Source organism: Cantharellus anzutake (assembly GCF_015039405.1).
Source record: "Cantharellus anzutake strain C23 chromosome Unknown EI90scaffold_33, whole genome shotgun sequence".
NCBI lineage: Eukaryota > Fungi > Basidiomycota > Agaricomycetes > Cantharellales > Hydnaceae > Cantharellus > Cantharellus anzutake.
The window spans coordinates 222,043-242,284 of record NW_024066983.1 but is presented as its reverse complement, the minus strand read 5'-3'; the positions used below and the strand labels follow the sequence as shown (position 1 = coordinate 242,284).

At 47.0% G+C, this 20,242-nt stretch overlaps 1 protein-coding gene across 1 annotated transcript; it reads right to left on the bottom strand.

Annotated features, from left to right (window-relative positions):
* Positions 1-444: 444 nt before the first annotated feature.
* Positions 445-1,895, bottom strand: EI90DRAFT_2883132 (uncharacterized protein; the record flags this gene model as incomplete). Its single annotated transcript, XM_039053936.1, has 2 exons — positions 445-779; positions 1,466-1,895. Coding segments are annotated over 2 exons (765 nt in total), but the record flags the coding sequence as incomplete, so codon positions are not given.
* Positions 1,896-20,242: the final 18,347 nt, after the last annotated feature.

The window sequence follows — 20,242 nt, the reverse complement described above, 5'->3', positions numbered from 1 at the left end:
GCATATCCGCGCGCGCGCTCCAACAGACCTCTGCATCACCTCCGACCTCAACTCAGACAGAACCCAATCCATCGTCTATCTGTCTTCTGACAGTCTGCCAGACTCCAACAATATTCCCAGTCTCTGACAGCATCCCAGATCTCTGACAGTATTCCGACTCCGACAATAATCCCGTCTCTGACAATGGCCCAGGAGGCCCAGAGTGTATTGGCAGCAACCAAGTGGTGTGAGACACGCGTGATCTGTATCAATCTAATCCTATTCAGGTGGCAGGAGAGGGTGGATGGTGGTGGTGAAGAGACTGATGTAGACGCATGTGCTCATTGAGATTTCTTAATTAGAGCTGGCATCAAATGCCGATCTCCCCAAGAGTGTTCCCTGGATGAGGATAGGGTTTTGGCGAATATAGATGAGAAAGGTTTCTGATGACCATCGTCCGATAGATTGGATTCGAGGCAGTGGCATTCCTGCCAGCGCAAGTGCAGTGGCGCCGCCTGAACGTAGGGAATGTCTGCTGATGTTGTCATTTGGAAAAACCGCATAAAGTTGTTTCAAGAACCAGGAGCATGTTGGAACGGTCCCCTTTGCTGTGAGCCAGAGTTCAGGAAGGTGGGGAAAGTCATGGTCACGCGATATCAAGTACTGCGTGAATGTGGACAGAGGGTCCAGTTGATTATTCCGACCTTCTAGTACAATTGTAGAACCTTCAAACAGATGGTCAGCTTTGTGCATTGGCAGGATAAACGAAATGTGTGGGCAAGGTGTTTTGTTAAAACGAACTGAGCGATGGCATACTGTACCCACGCGACCAACTACCGGTCACGCGTCACGCTGGCCTCCCGGTCCAGCCGAAATGACGGTCATGTCATGCGTCACGCTGGGGGTGCGGTTGAACAGCCCATGTCACGCAAATTCCTTGGTGGCGGCTTCAGTGGCTATGCAACTATATTTCAAATGCCCTTTTTAGTCATATTTATATTAGAAGTGAAAAATCTTCATCTCCTCCAAATTGCGTGTTCGCCTCGCTCGCATTCCACGGCCAAGATCCAAGCTGAGGCTAGAGGAAGGGAGCGTGGTGATATCATCAAGGGTGCCGGAATTACTGGGAGATGCAGATAAATTTGTTTGGATGACGGGAGTTTGAACCGGAGAAACCCAGCGACGGACAGGGTGTGTCTGGGAAAGTAGGATCCGATAAGTGCATTTGGGATACCGCTGTACAGGATGGGCTCATCTGTATAAGAGCAGATATGTTGCGCAAGAGCAAAACTTAGGTGCAAAGAAATTTTAAAGGGAAACTCATTTTCAAATTAATCACATTTATTCTGGCTACCAAACGTGACCATCAGCATGTTGGTTTCCTTTTGGATCATGCTCCCACGGTCAAGGTCACGCGCCTGCCGGTCGGGTTGTCACGCATCAAAATGAGCTCCCGGTTCATCACCTGGCAGAAATTTTGTGTCACGCTTGGGATGCACCGGTAGTTGGTCGCGTGGGTACAGTATGGTCTTTTGGAAGTTGCGCAGTGCAGTAGAGTCTGGGTCCACAAGTTCACCCAGTCTCATCAAGCAATGCCAGCCAGTCAAAACCATCGCAATGAAAAGCTTGTCATCATGGGCAGGAGATTGTGGCAGGCTGTTTTGGATCAGAATAAGATCATCCTCCATTAGAGGTCTCTTGCAGGTGGTTGGGGTGTTGTGCAGCTTCATGCAGCCACTAAGGCAGCGTGATATGAAGGGGGAGTTCCTGATTGAGCGAATGTCAGGCCAGGCGCCTTCAAGCTCCGCGCAAATCCCTGACAAGTAGCTTTTGACGGAAGATGGTTGGATGTAATGGCACATGTAAACAATGTAGAAGCTAAGAGTGTTTTCAGATGGTTTCAATGGGAAACCATGAGTCTCGCAGAAAGTGGCATAGGACATAAAGGCAGAAATGTAAGTTTTGTGGGTGCTCCATTCCAGGGAAGCTCCCAAAGCCCGCGCCCACTCCGCCATTAGACGCTCCATCGACCATTTTTCATGGGTGGGCTGCTTGGTTGAGGAGCTTTGTTCAGAGATCATACCTTCGTCGCCCCTGACATGTTCAGCAGGGGCGTTGTAGGCGGGATAATCGCCCACGCGCAGCGCCAGCTCGGATACCCGTTTCCACGATTAGAAAACCACCCCCCATTCATACAACGACTCGACACGGATTTGGTATCTAAAAATAGTACTAATTCCTACGATCCCATCGATACCAAGAACGTCCTAATCGGTGGAGAATTGATGGAGTTCTGTGTTGGACAAGTTAGGCACAGCAGGTCACGGGCATGTGCGGGCGTGGGAATCTCAGGCGGCAACCCAGAATTCCAGCCTCACTCGTTCCCACGGCGTCTAATAAATTGGTAAAAATGCTCATCGGCTGCGTGAGAGTTATCTCCGGCTACATTTCCAATTTAGGCTCTTAATTCCATAAATCCATTGAGATATCGCTTATTTTCTCTTATTTTCATATTTCACCATCATTTCAGTTATTGATTGATATTCTTTTATTGATACTGTTACCCTTTTCTATTATTTCGCCTAATAAGGTATCCAGGTGCCATATGGTACCAATATTCCCCATCTATTATTTCTAAAAATAATTATTTCTTATAATCCTGTACATACCGGATTTTGGAATAGAAGTTCTCCCCTCCCCCATTTTCTCTAAGGTGCTAGGACGCGCTAGAGTGGGTGTGAGTGAGTGGATTCCAACAGTAGGAATAAGGGCAACAATCTAGCCTGCAACAGTGGGTAGTGGATTTGTTGAGCCCGGACCTTGCGGAAACCCGGAGAACTCACCACGGAGTTAAGGATCGAGATAAGCAGAGTATAGTCAAGAAAGTAGGAGTTTAGGGAGTTTGGCCCCCACGAGCTTAGTCAGCATAGAGAGCCGCGAGCCCTCTTTCAGCGTGAAGTGCCTAATTGAGAGTTCAGGCATGTAAGAGCGTGCGGCGGTGAAAGCCCGCCTTGATAGGGCATCGGCAATAATGTTCTTTTTTCCTTCAATGTGGAAAACATGCAAGTCGATTTTTGATTCCAAACGAATTTTCACTGAAGCCATGATAATTGGATTATAAATGTCCAGTGCGCTGTAGGAGAAATAATGGTCACACTATGGAAACCCATTATGGAAATATGCCAGATAAATCACAAAACCCCATATGACAAGTAGATATGAGAAAATAGAAGGACCTGAATTTTTACGAATTTTTACGAATTATTATGACTATATGTGATAAATTGAAAGAAAGAAAATTAGCAAAAATACTTCAAGCTTAGCATCAACAAGACGGAATTCTTGGGGGAATTTATAGCAAATATTAAACAAAGAATTAGGACAATCGACCAATATTTGACTATAAAAACAATCAGAGAACCTCCATGGAAACTACTTTCCCATGTCCGCACACGTAGCCAAGGATGGAAGTACCACGGAATAAGGATTCCTCAGGAACTAATGCAAAATTCAAAGTCGTGTTTATAATAGGAAATGTAGACGTCCCCCAAACGGACCCAATGAAAGTAATTACAGGGAAAACTACCCACAAACGACGGAGATATGACTAAAACTCCTGCAAAATGAGGACAACGTTTAAAAAGCAAGCGCGAAGACTAACCAGTAATGACCGAGACGAGCTTGATAGCCCATTAGAAAGGAAGGGATCTAATCTTAATCCACCCAAATTTTCATAATAAAAGGATCATGCATTAGTGAGATATCCAATAATGGGAATAGCGACATCAAAAGTCCGAGCTCAGGGAAAAGACAATGTTTACGAAGTATCCATAATTAAAACATACAACGAAATTTACACGGAAATTATGAAAAATAGGGAACTATAGTTATGCAAATTTTCAGCCCAAACGGTCCAGCTGTTGTGAAGTTATACCCATGACGGGAATATAGAAATCCGCATCATGTTTAATGACACATGAGGGTGGCAATGCGAAGGGAACCAGCCATCAGAACTGAGATCCGCACTTTGGCAGATTGTGAAGACCAATTTCCGTCCAAATAAGGAAGAGCCCAGTCAAAACAAAGCACGGAAAGTGCAAAACAACCTTAGATCATGAGGGAAAAATCTGAAATAAATCACAGAAGCCCATATGAAGGATATAAACACCTGCGCATACCATAAATCCCGAACAATTAAACAGAAACAGTGCCCACATACGAACAACTATGGGAACGACGCACGTGATTACTGAATGTGCGCGTGAACTTTTGCTAACTCGACGAATACCAGGAAATAGAACACAACTTTAGTACCATTGGAAAGGTGGGAATAAATGAAAATTTATAATACCAAGAACGTGAGAAACCATCCAGAAATGAATGAGATACCAGGACATGAAGTTAGAAACCTGAAAATGTGCGGGAAGACAGCTTCAAGAGGTCCAGAGCCCTAAATAAAATACATAAAAATATGATATCTTCGAGGACGACCTACTATAACAATGAACAACGCATATGGAGGATTAGGATGTGATAATACAAAGGGGAATCAAGGAAGATGAACGAAATCCACGAAATCCACTAAACTACGATGGACCATGGTGGGAATTTTAGGGAACGATATTCTAATGAAGTGGAGAGCTATAATACATTCGTTTGAGTAATTCTTGACTACTAGCAACTTTTTCTTTCGGTTTTAAACCTGAATAATTCACTCATTTACCATTTCAAGTCTCATTTTAACTAAATGTCACTGAATAAAAATGGAATAAATCAGCTGAAGGTCTCAGCACAGCCGCACACATAGTAATGCGAAGTTTGAATTCATAATCACCGAGTCATAGCAAATTTAATGGTAAATATGAGGAATTTGAAATAGGAAACTGCAACAAATGCAGCGCAGTCAAGTTCTAATTAACCATTAAAATAGCTTAGGCGAGGAAGGACAATAAGGATTCTAGGCGTAGTCTGACCGCAGTAGAGCCGCAGTTCAGCACAGCAAAGCGCAGTAGAACTAATAGCGTGAAAATTTCATTTTTTTATTCAGTTTGAGAAAAATACACTGTAAATAAATCCTGTAAATACGAGGTAGAGTGTGAAAAAGGAAGGCGACCCAAGGAGTATAAAAGGGAGACCCTTTCTGTGACTTTTCGCCCCCCTCAGAGAAGTAAGAAAATAGAGTATTATTTTTCTCAAGCATTTCTGGTTGTCACTCCAGTGCAAAAAAGTGATATACAGTTAAGATTGCCACTGTAGTAAAAGGCAGCAATTAAGGAGAGAAATATTAAGTAGATATTTCAACAGGAGAGCTGGTTAACATTCCAGATTTCAAAGTGTAAACACAAAACAGTTATTTTGCTACTGTTAAAACAAGCAATAAAATAAGACAAAAATAAAACAAACTCAAGGGACACTCCAGACACAATCCAAATCCATTAACTGAGTAGAATCTTTGAAACTTCACCAAGTAGAAGATTTAATTCAAGTTAAATTCCAAATTAAACAACGCTACACAGAATTACACCTAGACAAATTAAGAAATTTCAATAAAGGAACAGCTCCGCAGGGCTCAGTTTATCTGTAAGTCAATTCCCAGAAACTTTAGACTAACCCATAAAAATAGGATTAGCCAAAACACTCGGATTGGTACTATATTTACAACAAATAATACTAGTACACTTCCCCATCCTAACTAAAGAACCAGGGAACAGCTTGGTGGTGGTCTTGTTTGAACCTCCCAACTGACCTTCCTTCGTTCTCTCCTTCAGCATGCAAGGTGTTGAATATTGAAAAGGCAGTAGTGGAATCGGTGTGGATTGCGAGACGTTTGGGAGGAGGTGTCATGGAAGCGGCCCATTCCAGGGCGGCCAGGACGGTAACTGCCTCATTGAAGAAAATGTTGAAGTTCTGTTCTTGGTCAACCACCGGATCTGCAATGTATGCTGTCTTGTGCTTTGTGTCAGGGCATGCCCTGCCCGACCCCCACTCCGCTCCCCCACTCTGCTCCCCCGCTCCGCACCGCTTCTCCCTCTTCCTTTCTCCTTTCCTCCTTTCTTCCTTTCTTTCTTTCTCTCTCTCTCACATGGACCACCTTTCCCACTGCTCAATGTATCACCGGCGTGCATGCCTATTTCCCCTCCTGTATCTTACCATCCCTACATCGCTGCCACCGCCGCCACACTTGCCCTGCACCCACAGCGAGCCCTCTCGGGATTTCCCACGGAGACACCCGGAGAGCCGTGGCTGTGTGCAGGGGGTGACGTGGCGCCCCCCACATGACCGACCCCGCATGTATATAATAATGGCTGGAGTGGGAACCGAAGAAGTAGCCTTCTTCTCATATTCCCACTTCAGGCAAGTAGTGTAGTCTCCCCTTTTAATGATAACTCATATTCCCACTTCAGACTAAGTGGTCGGGGACGCTCACCCCGCGATGGTGTAGGCGGGCACAGCCGGTACCATGCAAACAAGCCGATTATCGCGATTCTACCACCCATGTCAAGCATTCCACTTTCAAAACACATCTACCACTGTTCCAGATACCCCTTCCACGTTTCCCATATTTTTTCCGATTTTTTCAAGCCATTCCCGACCACGGACAACCATCAGTTTCCAAATTGGGCAACTGTCACCCGCATATTCCGCCGCTTCCTCTGTATCTCCATCAATTCTCCACCGATCCGGACGAATTTGGTATCGTTGGAGAGCCCTTGTCAACACGAGTCGAACGATGTTACGAGTGACGTATTTGGTTCAGCGGTTGAGGCGATCGCCATGGTTCTTTATTTCCTTAACAACGTTAATATTTCTTTGATATTGCTTTTTTCTTATTTGTTCCTTGTGGATCTGTTGCCGTCATAGACCCGTCGGATCATTCGGATTTCCACGCGTATTTCTTTCATATTTATAGTTACCCTCTTTCCTGTATTTACAAAAAAAAAAAGGACCCCCCCCAACAGAGAGAGGTGCTCCCCAACAAGAACATGAAGTTCTAGCAAAGTTCACCAGCGCCCAGAGCGGCGAATACGAAGCCAAAGAGGTTCAAGACATAGTGCAGGGACAGAGTTCCCATCAGTTTGATTTCTAGTGAGATTTACGAGTTTTATTATTTTTTTATCACATCGCACCCGGACCATTTCTCCTCCCCCTTCCTCATCATCCAAACCTCCCCTGAGCATTTCCAACCCTAGGCCCCCTCTCTTTCTCGTTAGGGTGGTAGATCCCTTTGCCCCCTTACAACGGGATCGCTGCTATGCACAGCCACTATTCATCCCACTGAGTCCCGCGCGCAGGGACCTCGCCGCTTTCGGAGCTGTCCCTGACACTTTGGCAAGAAAAAAGCCAAACCGATAGATGAAGCATCGCCCCATATCTGGAAATCCGCATCTTCAGCACACCATTCTTTGGTATCCATCACCCAGATGCCCTCCAACGATTTAACCTGTTCTGCAAACCAGAGTAGATTGTTTCTCACCTGCTTGTTGATGAAGATAAAGGCATTCATAAACTTTCTCCCAGCGACTTTGTTGTATGATGAATTGAGAGCTGGTTTCAGGAGCAGGAAGACATTGAGCACCCAGTTTGCATAGCCAAGGATTCGAAGCCAGGCCCATAAAGTCTGTTGTTGAGGGTTAGGTGGGTTATCAATAAATTCATGAATCGCCGAGACAAGTTTGGTCTTTGCCTCCCTTGAGATTCGGATTGACATCGATGGCAGATCCACTTCAAATCCGATTATTTCAAGGATCCTTCCATGTTGCTGTTTTGAATCTTCATGTGGAACCCCGATCCAGTCCAAGAGATGCAAGAACTCGGCCTGTCCAACTGGCATGCTTCGGCTGTATGGTACATAAAAGCTGAGGCTCAGTGAGAAGCTGGCCGAAAAGGCATCATCAACATAATGCAGCAGGTCAGTGATTCCCTTGACATGTATGCCAATCCAGCAGACCAGCCCAAAGAACAAGCACCATAGGCGTCCAGATGTGTGGTTCCCGAACACTGCACATCTGTCAACATGATACTGGCCATCAATCAGCATAGCTTGTCATGCTTGCCAACAAGGGTGCATAGGTAAGTGTTGATATGCCTGGGAAGCGTCAGACTTCCACACATAATAAGGTTTTTTACCACCATTAGCCTTCATCTGTGCATGAATGTTGGTCATGAGGTCCGAGAGGTTATCGAGTTTGACAAAGCCTCCCTCAGTTGGGATGAGGGAATTGAGGGATTTCATTCCTGTGCTGTGATCATTCACGAGCTGAAGTTTGGATGAACCTTTCTTTGGCACCATGAACACTGGCTGTGCTGTCATTCCTGGCAGTAGAGATACCCTGAAGGATTCAGAGTATCGACCCAGAGCGATCTCGGCATCATGCTGTCGCCGAAGAAACTCGACTGACTCATCATTGAGGTTAGGCAGGCCTGAGGGCCACACAACTATACCCTCAGGTTGCAGCTTAGGATCGTCAGTGTCTGCGAAAGGCCATAAACCATGGTGCAATCCATGACACATTGACTCCACAAGCACGTGATTTGGGTGACCCACTAACAAGCTCTCAAAGCGGTCAACATTGATAGGTGTAATGATTTTGAACAGGAAAGGGTGCTTAGCGATCGTTTGGGAAATGTTCTTATATCTGTAATCACCAGGAGGGACTGATGGGATTGGCTGCACACTTTCTGTGTATGTGGCAGAAGGAGTACATCCATAGTCATTGCAGCCAAATATAAAGCACATATGTCGTGGCCGCTGCCCAGCATGCACAAGTCCCATAGAGAGTTCCTCAGGCAGCTGTCTTTTGGCCGGGCTCCTTTGTGCACTTGAATCGGGGGTGGTCTCCACTGCAGTCCCAGCAGACATGTCTAAATCTGCATGGATCATACAAGCATCCTTTCTTCGTGTTAAATTCACCACAGATGGGGGAAGTTCCCATCCCTTTTCCTTGCTTACCCCTTCCATGAGATTGGAGTTGTGCACCGTGAGCTGCAATGCTGCTGCTGTGTCTGAGGAGTTTGAAGGCGATATCGCTAAAGAGGTGGAAGTCAGTGAAGGAGAGATGGTAGCATTCCTGGACAAATTTCCGGACTGCAGAGTCGTAACTGATGACAGAAAGTTCATCAGCACAGGCACTGAACTTGTCCCGGATGTGTTCATAGTAGGTGTCAAGCTCTTCTCGACGATGCGGGTAGGTGTAGAGAAGCGCAGGCTTATATTTCTTGAAGCTGGTGATCCATTCCCCTTGTGTTCTGATCTTTGCTTTCCCCTTGGAGCTGGACTTGCCGAGAGTGAGTTTGGCCCCACCTCCGAGGTCAATGGAGTCGTCATGGTATTGGGGCGCGACGGCATTGTGGTCTTCGACAATGGTAGCAAGGTCTATGTGTTTGTCACAGATGAGGTCACGCCAGAGTGTATGGGGAAAGGCTGGTCGTCGTCCGCGTGCAGCGAGGCTTCGGACCACTGCCTTAGGGTCAAGGTTGTAGATGTTCCACAAGCATCGGGTTTTCTGTTGGTTACTAAGTAAGTCGTTAACATCCCAGGGCCGGTTACCTCCTGGGTAATCCCAGTTCCAGGCATATCGAGCATCATGGTCGTCATCAACCTCTTGCGGGTGCTTGGTAGTTCCCCCACGCTCATCTTCCCCATCATTGTCCCGTTGTCAGCAAGATCCAACAGTTGGGAGGGTTTGTCTGACTTGCTCAGGCACTCTGGTGGTACGGTCATCGGAACGGTTGATACCTCCTGATGGGACACGTTTGGAGGTTGTTTGGTGCTGACTTCTGCAAATGATTGATTCTTCTCTGAGTTGCGCAGATTGGTCGAAATGGGCGATGTACCAGTCTGCAAGTTCGCTTCGTTGCTGGCTGTTGAGATTGGTGGCATGGTTGAGGAGATCCCAGAGCTGTCGATATGCCCCATGCAATCCGATAGATCGATTTGAGTATTCTGATTCGAGGCTATCAAGCAGGTCGAGGAGCAGTTGGTCGATGGGTCCCATTGCGATACACTCAAGGTTGAGCCCTTCAAAGAGAGAAAGTCAGGCATCCACCGAACCGCTTGTTGCCTGTGCCTGGGCATGCTCAGACATGTGTGTGAAATGTAAGATATTCAAAGAATCAGTGTCAGAGGCGAAAACTAGTGTGAGACTGCAGCAGCGGATATGCACAAGTCGAGGGGGGAAATGCAGCAGGGGAAACAGGGAGGCAGCAGCGGCAAAATCACGAGAGTGAGTTCGAAAGAACAGCAGCAAGTTGGCCTTGTACTCACCACGAGAGTCACAAGAGATTCAGGTGATAAGGAAGGAAAAAGGGGGCGCTGTGAAAGCCCTTTTTATAAGCACGGCCTGAATCGTCGTGAGCACTCTCATGATGAGTGAAGTTCAGTACAAACCTCCGCTGGTGTGGTCCGCTTCGCACATCCATGCCAGAAAACCCAGCATACGACTGAGGCATGGTCCCTGGGTCCATCAAATGGTGAGGTTGCACAGCAACTCATGAAAGCGGCAAAGGGGCAAGTGCGGTGCTGAGACAGGCACATTGGGGTGATCGAGCCAGGGGAAGTCATAGCATTGGCTGGGCCGAGTTCGATCATTGCCCCGTGATTAGTCTTGTGAAATGAAAACATTAAACAACAAATAATATAAAAGAGGTGTTGTGACTAAGTAGTCATGCTACTGCAGGAATGTGGCTGTCTGGGCGAGTTCCTCGCTCAGATGTGGGAATGTGGCTGTACGAAAACTCATCTGGCCTCCCATAGCACACAGTTCCTCCAACACTTCTCTCTATTTCTGTTCTACAGTTGACTTCCTTCTTCTCTATGTATCACTACACATCTAACGCCACTCCCCCGATCGCTGCACCTGCCATGCGCATCCCCATCTGCACAGCAGCACACCTCCAGGATCTCCCACAGAGACACCCAGAGAAGTGCAGCTGTGTGCAGAGATGACATGGCTCCCCTCACATGACCCTGACCACCTGTATATAATAGCACCTGGGGTGGGAACAGAAGAAGCAGCCTTCTTCTCAATTTCCCACTTCAGGTAAGTACTGTAGAACTCCACTTTAATGATAACTCAATTTCCCACTTCAGACTAAGTGGTTGGGGATGCTCACCCCACGATGGGATCGCTGCTACACACAGCTGACATCTGTCCCACTGAGTCCCTCGTGCCAGGGCTTCGCCACTTTTGGAGCTGTCCCTGACAAAAACTGACCAAAAGTCAGTCCCAATTTGCGGCAAATGTGGCAAAATAAGGCAAACAAAAGATTGCCCAAAACATCATGCAATGAGTGATGAAAAGGCAAGGTGCACAGCTGCCATAGAAATTGCAAACACATCAGAAGAAGAGTTGGAAGACTCATCAGACGAAAAACCAGAGAACAACTCTGGTGAGTCCAGAGCATCAAGCTTTGAAGTAGAGGGCCCATACAAGGGACCTCAATACCCACCTGATTCAGAGGGTGAGGAAGTTAACGTTGGGACCATAAGGATGGGCCCAATGTCAGTCATTGACCATGACGACATAAATTACAAAATCAAACTGGCTGTGGCATGCCAGTTAGGAAACATGGCAGATGAGAAAGTCGCTGAAGCCTTGGTGGAAGCACCAAGAAAAGACGCCTTGGGAAAATACACCAAAGTACCCAAGGGAAACAAGGAGAAAGGGAAGAAGGACCAAAAGTCCATTGGAACCCAGACCCCCTTGTTTGATGCGAAATTTCGCATCTCAAAAGACGTGGGAAAATACCCCGCAAACAGACTGCTCTCAACAAAGAGAACACTGATGGCTCACGTAAAAATAGCAGGTGTAAAAGCCTATGTGCTATTTGACAGTGGAGCTGAAATGGATGCAATATCACTGGACTTTGTCCATGCAGTCCACATCCCAATCCTCCAATTGGAGAACCCAGTCATCCTCCAAATGGGGATGAAAGGAACAAGATCACAGATCTTGTTTGGAACAAATGTGGATGTTGAGATCAATGGCCACACAGAAAAACACTACTTTGATGTAATTAACATCGATAGATACGATGCCATATTTGGCACCCCCTGGTTAAACAAAAACCAGGTAAGTTTAGACTTCTGATCTCATAAAGTGAGAACGGTGAACAAGGGTACATCAGCAAACCTGGATGCGGAGGCCTGAGAGCTCATAGAGCTCATAGAGCTCTCAGAGCTCTCAGAGCTCTCAGAGCTCTCAGAGCTTCAGTACTTTGAAATTGCAGGTCCCCTTCTCTGAGAGCTCCAAAAAGTAGTCAAAGCTCTGAGAGCTCATAGAGCTATATTTGCACACAGGGGACTATTATCTATATGAGCTCCCTGAGTGTTTAATTTACCCGATATCAAAATTTAAATTTAAAAGCATTGACTATGGCATCATGTGACTAGCCATAGCCAACTCCCTACCATACAAGGGACTGAACAAACTCAGCTTCAGTTTCAGCACCAATGCGGCACCAGACACCAAGGGTATGTAGCCCAATCAATATATAGACCAAATTTAGGGATATAAATGCAGTTAATCTGAAATTACTTAGGGAAAATGAGTGGGGGGAAATGGGGGGAAATGGGGGGGAAATGAGGGGAAAATTGAGGGGGGGAATGGGGGGGAATGGGGGGGAATTGGGGGGGAATGGGGGGAATTGGGGGGGAATGAGGGAAAATTAAAGGGGAAATGGGGGGAATGAGGGGGGAATGGGGAATTGGGGGGGGATGAGGGGGAAATGAGGGGAAAATGGGGAATGGGGGGGAATGGGGTGACATTTGGAGGGGGAAATGAGGAGGGAATTGGGGGGAATGAGGGAGGAAATGAGGGAGGAAATTGAGGGGGGAAGTGGGGGGAAAATGGAGGGGGGGAATGGGGTGAAATTTGGAGGGGGGAATGAGGGGGGAATGAGGGGGAAAATGGGGGAGGAAATGGAGGGGGGGGAATGAGGGGAAATTTGGAGGGGAGGATGGGGGGGAATGGGGGGAAAATTGAGGAGGGAATTGAGGGGAAAATTGAGGGGGGAATGAGGGGGAAATTGGGAAGGAATGGGGGGGGAATGGGGGGGGGGGAATGAGGGGAAATTTGGAGGGGGGAATGGGGGAGAAATGGGGGGGAAATTGAGGTGGGAATTGGGGGGGGAATGAGGGGAAAATTGAAGGGGGGGATGGGGGGGAAATTGAGGGGGGGGATGAAGGGGAAAATGGGAGGAAAATGATGGGGAACTGGGGGGTTTCTAAAAACTTGAAAAAAAGTCAGGGAAAATTAAGGAAAATTCAGAAAATGGGGGACTTTCTAAAAAAGGAGAATGTCCAAAAAATCAGGGGGAAAATCAGAAATTTTGGGATAAGTTAGGGAGAGATATTTCAGGAAATTAGGAATAATTGGAAAAAAAATTAATTCACTTTTTTGATAATTCAATGTGCATTGGAAAGTGCCAAAGTGGGGCAATGTAGCAATGTATGTTTCAGTGTTAGAAAAGTCTCCCACCATGTTTTGGTGAGTGTCAGGGCACAGCCCCTCACTATTCCACAATCCCGCATGCATGCAGACCCATGGGAAAGTTCTGGGTAAGTTACTCACCCAGAAACCATTACAGCCACAACTGTGGGAACTTTCTGGGTGAGCAGCTTGTTCCCATGGGGGGGTGCCATTTATGGGGAGTCAACAAAGAGCTGAAAACTGTATAGTTCCTGGCTCCCATTTGTAGAGGAGGTTGAGAAGGTTTAGCCCCCTCAGTGAGTTTGAGGATCTCGGACTGGGACTAGATACCCCAGCGACTAGGAGGATCCCCCTGGGCCCGTCACAGAACAAGGGCTGGGCCCTGACAGTGAGCCAAATAACCATGGCTTTTTGACCATGGGAAATTTGGTGTCAAAGGCTTGGATGATATCTGAAGAATACATCAGCTTTTTGTTTGCTTTATTTTCAATTTACTTCATTTGGAACACTTTGTTAAAACTGATTTATACCCTACATAACATGCATGGTTACATTGCCACACTTTGGTGCTTTCCAATTCACATAGAATCATCAAAATTGGTTGAGTTTTGAGCAAGAAATGAGATGAAAGATAAAGTGCAAATTTTTGAATTTCAGAGTTTTCCTCATATTTTGTAAATAGCAATAAACAAATAAGGTGCTGATTTTAGTAAACACAAAAGGTATATGAGCTTTCAGAGCAATGACAATGGCCATTTTACACACACATATATCCATATTATCTTTGCACTACTGGTGCCAAAATAACTAAGCAGATTTCATGGAGATATGAAGACCATCCATTATTTAAAAACAAAAAGCTCTATGAGCTCTATGAGCTCACTGAGCTCATAGAGCTTTTCAAGTAATGATGCTGGCCATTTAATATGCATTTCCAAAAATGTATATACATATTATCTTTGCACTTCTGCATCCTTAGGAGAACAAAATCATTCAAACATTTAATTTTCTCCACCCAATGTGTAGAGGGTGCACAGCAAAAAGACTCAATTTGCTCACAGAGCTCTGTGAGCTCTGAGAGCTCCCTACCAAGTTTGCTGATGATGGGTATTTGCACACGAGCACACCCCAAGACCTAAGGACCTGGGCGCTATCTATGGGATGCAGGGACAGAAAAAATTCCGTGAACACCACCCCCACCTTGAGCGGTGATCTCCTGTGACATGGACTGCCTGGTATCTAGTCCACGATTTTCGTGAAGACTAGCATAGCAATGGCCCCGACAGGATGTTGAAGCCTCTTGAGCTGGTAAATACAAAAAGGAGGGTAACGATGAAAACAACAGCAGACAAGCATGCAGGCGGTGAAATTAGCCACATGTGTGCGACACATGACGTGTGTTCTCGTACATACAAAGGGAAAGCACAAAACTACTAGAACTGATGACAGCCAAATTGAGAGCCATAAAAACTAAAACAGCAAACAGAAGCTAATGTACAGAGATGAAATACAATGAAGAAAAAGGAGTAACAGACGATGTAAATAAGTTCAAAAAGAAGAGATGGCAAAGGAGGAGTATCAGGGAGGAGGGAGACAAGAAAACAGGCTAGGAGCTGGAGCAAATGGGAATGTAGTTGAGAATTGCGGTATTGGCAGCAGCAAATCCAGGATAGAGTAATGTGTAGGTGGCAGCAGCGGCAGCGGGTCAAAAGCGTACCAGGGGAGCGCGAGATACCAGGCCCTTTTATAGGCACGACCTAGGTAGTCTCCTCAACAGCGAAAGTTCAGTACATACCTCCACTGAATGGTCCGCTTCGTGCCTCTGCACCAGAACATTCAGCATACAACTGAGGCAGCATGCTTTGACCCGTTCAGGCTAAGTTGCGCAATAAATCATGAGAAATCCGTGATCGATGAGGGGAAGGCATGTGAATGCCAAAGCGGTCTCAACTGGGCACAGCCAGGTTTCCAGCCAGTGACAAACAGGGGCGGAAACCTGAGGTCAGCTGGGGGCAGACTGCTAACCAGTGATTAGTGTTACTGAAGTTGTAGCGGGAGATGGCCAAGTGGCCCAGTGTATATTAGGCAAAGTGCAGCAAGCCACGTGTGACCCGTTTGTCCATATACAGAGTGGAAAGCATAACAAAATACAGAAAGGAAAAAGGAAAAGCGGAAAAATAGATGGAGACAAAAAAGACAGAAGGAAATGGAGACAGAGAGGTACAAAGTACAGCGCAAGTCAAGAGAGAGAAGAGTCGGTGGAGAGAGGGGAGGTGGTGGGAAATGCAAAAACAAGCAAAAGAAGTTACTGAGCAGGCATGGACGATTCCGGGAGTCAAGAGAGCGGCAGCAGCAGAAACAGCAGTGACAATGCATGAGTAAGAGTTTGGAGACAAAGCAGTAAGCAGCCTTACTCACCGAGAGAGGCACGAGTCCTGGAGATAGAGAGGGAGGAAAGTAAAGGTGCAGGCGCTTTTTATAAGTGTGGCCTGGACTAATTGTGAGCACTCTCGCAGTGAGGGAGGTTCAGCACGTACCTCTGCTGGTGTGGTCTGTTCTGCGCATCCATGCCAGAAAACCCAGTGCACGGCTGAAGCAGAAACCTAGACTCATTGAGTAGTCAGGTTGCGCGGCAACTCGTGAATGGTAGGAGCGGCAAAAGGGAGTGGACAGGAGTGGCAGGATAGGATCGGACAGAGGAAACCTCAGCATGAGCTGGGTTGGGTCTGACCACAGCCCCATGATTAGTCCTGTGAAATGAGAACATTAAACAACAATTAAATGATGGACGGCATTAATGGTGGGTGCGATGACTCGGGAGGCGGAGAGAGATATGAACACCGAGCCACAACTGACAACACACTGGCATCTGTGCACGCAGCAGTGCAACTCAAATCAATGTTGGAGGCTGCATAATCAATGGGGTGTTAGAGTACCGAAAGGATCTCTGAGATTGGGATTGGGTGATGATAAGGATTGGGTTGATGACACCAAAGCAGGGAGGGGTTGGACAGGGTGTTGAGTGTGGAGGGATCTACAGAATCTGTTGGGAGGAGTGTTCTTGAGCCAGCACATTTGGGTGCGGCATCGGGAATGCAGTCCACTGAGCATGAACCCCACCCAACAACCACATAAGCCCCGCTGCGCTGGGGGAACTTACCAGTTAACACCAAGCGCAAGCATGATGGAGAAGGGGGCAGAACTCCCACAACCTCAGCCATCCTGGAGGCAAGTTAGGATCCAGGCAGGTAGGTGGTCGCCCATCTTGTCCCATCAACACTGCAGGCGAGATGCTATCGCATACACGTGACTGCGACTGCAGGCTCAGCGTATCCCCCTTCCATGAGACACATTTCCCTCGAATAAAGGTAATTATCTTCAATATAGCTCCTGCATTTGTTATTCAGAAACCAAAAAAAAAAATGAAAACAAAAAAATTAAAATAAAAAAGGAGGGATGTAAAAAGACACGATGGCATGACTGCCTGGGGAACACTTTGAGGGATATGCTCTGATCCCTTTGCATCAATTGGAACCCCCAGGGAGCAGCAGATATGCCAAAGTGGGACGAGAGGAAAAATAAAATAAAAATGGGAATGCGGAATGGGAACGCTGTGCGGGAATGAGAGATGTAAGCGCTGAATACATCAAAAGGTTCCTACCTAGAAATCAACGCTCCCAACTCCCCCACCTTCATGCTGGTTATACTCTGGACAAGTTCAGCTCTCAATGAAATAGGAAGGAAAAGGCTCACACCAGGGATTCGACTTGGGGGAAGGGTGCAGGGTTCCAAGGGATGCTGTGCTATGATATCCCAACGGCGCACTATCGGGCACAACACAACCCTGCCTTGGACACAGGTAAGAGAACCTGGGATCGTTATCTGGTAGGGGAAGAGTGGGCCCTCCCTCCCCCCACCTCGATCCTTCCTGCACCCCAGTGAGAGAAAAAAAAAGTGTCCGCACAGCCTCACAATTTAAATGGCTACCCGGCTCCATCCGGCAACACTTAAATAGCCTTACAAGCATGGCGGTAAATGCAATTGATTATTGTCTAATCAGACAGTGTGAGCACTTAGTGTAAATGGCCGGAACCCGAGCTGGTCCCAGCCTATGGATTGGCACACATGCGGGCATCGTGCGACCCGGTCCTGGTAATACAATGAGATACAACGATGCCAAAAGAGAAGAGATTGGCCAACAGGGAGACAGATACGGATACAGGGTATTGGGGTGGTGAAAAGGGGAGGAGGATTTGAAAAATGCGTTTGTCTCAGTAATAAGATGCATATCTCTTCCGAGATTGTTAGTGAGGAGAGTGGTACAGGAGGAGAGCGAGGAGGATGGGATGAACTCTTCATTGACAAATCGAGGGATAAAGGAATCTCAAACAAATAAGAGATCTCCAACACAGGGTGGAGGGACCGAACTGGGACTTGGACACAAAGAAATTGAACTTCACAATCATTGCATCCCACCTGATTTAGGACAATAAGAACCGGTGTTCGCAGCGGAAGTGTGTACGCACTGATCAGAAGATCACTGTGTAGACAGTTGTTATTAATTTCTGGTGTCGAATTCAAGACAGCATAACCAAAGTGAGATCGCAAAGTGATATTAGGGAGGGAGATGAAGTGAGAGAAAGAGGTGGGTGGAGATCCTTCAACTCAGGACAGCAGATGGAGAGAATGGTGTTGCATGAGACTGTAACCTGGGATCCGATAGGTGCTGATGCGGACAGTATGTGGGCCGACACAAACAGGAAGAGTCCAAGACTGAACTGATGGGAGATGGGTGCGGTATGTGTTCAGTGGCAGTGTCTGTGAGCGACATAAATGGTTAACCATAGCCTGGGTGAAAACCCATGCACCTGAGTGGGGATAAGGAAAGGGACCGAACCTCGGATCCTGAGTGGATGATCATAGTCAGAAAGAACAGCACCACCACTGCAAACATTGTGCACAGCTCACCATCAAGAGCACAGAGGCCCATATTGGGAAAGGCCCAGTCAGGTTTGCAACGATTTGCTTCCCTGTGGACGTCAGAACGATGTCAAGCCATCAAAGTCCGCGCTAAGGCCAGCGAATGAGGAGGGCCAAAAGGGTAGGAAAAAGCGAGGGGAGCCAATGAGAGAGCGAGAAAGTCGAGGCAACCAATCGGAGCGCTTTGATCGTAACTCTCCCCAGAACATACCAGGCACCCCATTGTGCCGAGTATCCATGGTAGCTATGTTGGTGGATGACATAAAGGTGACGTTTAAGCATTGAGGTGAGGTGGAGGGGAGAGCTGAAGGAAAATTTGGGCATTTTATACCTTCACTCGGATACCTGCAGGCCACCAAATGTCTTCACATGAGGCGGCAACGGCAGGGAGATAACACCTAACAGAGGTATGTAGTGTGGCTGACTTGCGCACCATAGTGCGGTATTCAGTTGTCCATCACATGCGTGTACTGGCACGCAGGTCTACTAACAACCGCTGTTGCTTGTGTCGGATATTATGGCAGTCCAGAAGGGTGAAGGCCAGCTGTTTTTCAGCACGAGGGATCGGCCAGGAGGGGCATGAGGATGTGGTGAGGAAGGAGGGGTTTTGTTCATTGAGGGGGGAAGAATTGATCGTAGAGTATCTGGATTAACAACTAGAGTGTATAGGCTAGCGGTCGGTGGGGAGAGGGCAACAGAATGATACTGACAGCAAGGAGAGATAGCCTCTTGTTGTGTCCAACGTTTCGTTCAAAGAGAAACAGGGGGGGGGAGAGAATGATTCTGGAAGCGGACTGAGTGGGGCCCACACCCACTATTCAACTTTTATGCAGCCAAAACGCCAGCAAAAGCACGGCAAACTGCCTGTCTTGAAGATTTCAACCATGTTGATCGAGAGGGAGATGAATTTTGAGTTAACTTACATGGATGATCGCACGGAGTCATTGCATCTCCTGCGTCCATACCTGTACCACGTTAACCACTTGCGGAAGCGAAAGCATGAAGAGAGATGGGGCACGGTAGGTGATCATGGAATCAGGGTAGCTGAGCAACATGAACGCTAGGGCATAACCGGGTGAAAATCCAAATCCATCAGACACGCTGAGTGATCGGAATGAGACCGAGCCTCGGAACCTGTGTTGATGTCCATAGTGACAAAGGAGAGCGCTCTCCATTGAGAGCACGGATGGCCATGGATTGGGAATGGCCCAGTCGGGTTTGCATCCCTGCGGACGTCAGAACGACATCAAGCTGTCAAAGTCCACGCTAAAGCCAGCGAATGAGGAGGGCCAAAAGGGTGGGAAAAAACGAGGAGAGCCAATGAGAGAGCGAGAAAGGTGAGGTGACCAATTGGAGCGCTTCAATCGTAACTCTCAGATGGACTTGGTTTGCACTTCTAACTCGTCAAATATAAGCGTGCGCTTCTCTATACTTACCCGCACCAACTTAGCACCTACTATAAGCATATCCTTGACAAGTTCAGTGCCTACACTAACGAACTCTCTGTCATTAGTTACGACTCAGCTGTCATCCAAGAGCGCTCACAGCTGTGGCTATGACAGTTCTGGGTGAGTTGCTTGCTCAGAATGTTCCCATGGGTTGTGTGCACCCTTATTTGCTTTCCACATGTAGCCCTTACGCATATCTTATACTTGTGAGCTCAACCATTTTATTGGTATTAAAGTTATTAGAATATCAGTGATTTACACTAGCATGTTATGCTCAGTCAATCGATCGTTGTTGAACTCATAAGTAAATAGAAACTAGTTACCTAGTGTGTTACAGTAGGACTGGGCACTGTGTTCATGACGTCTGGAGGACTGATTGTGTGGACTTCAAAGAAGCAGGGCACT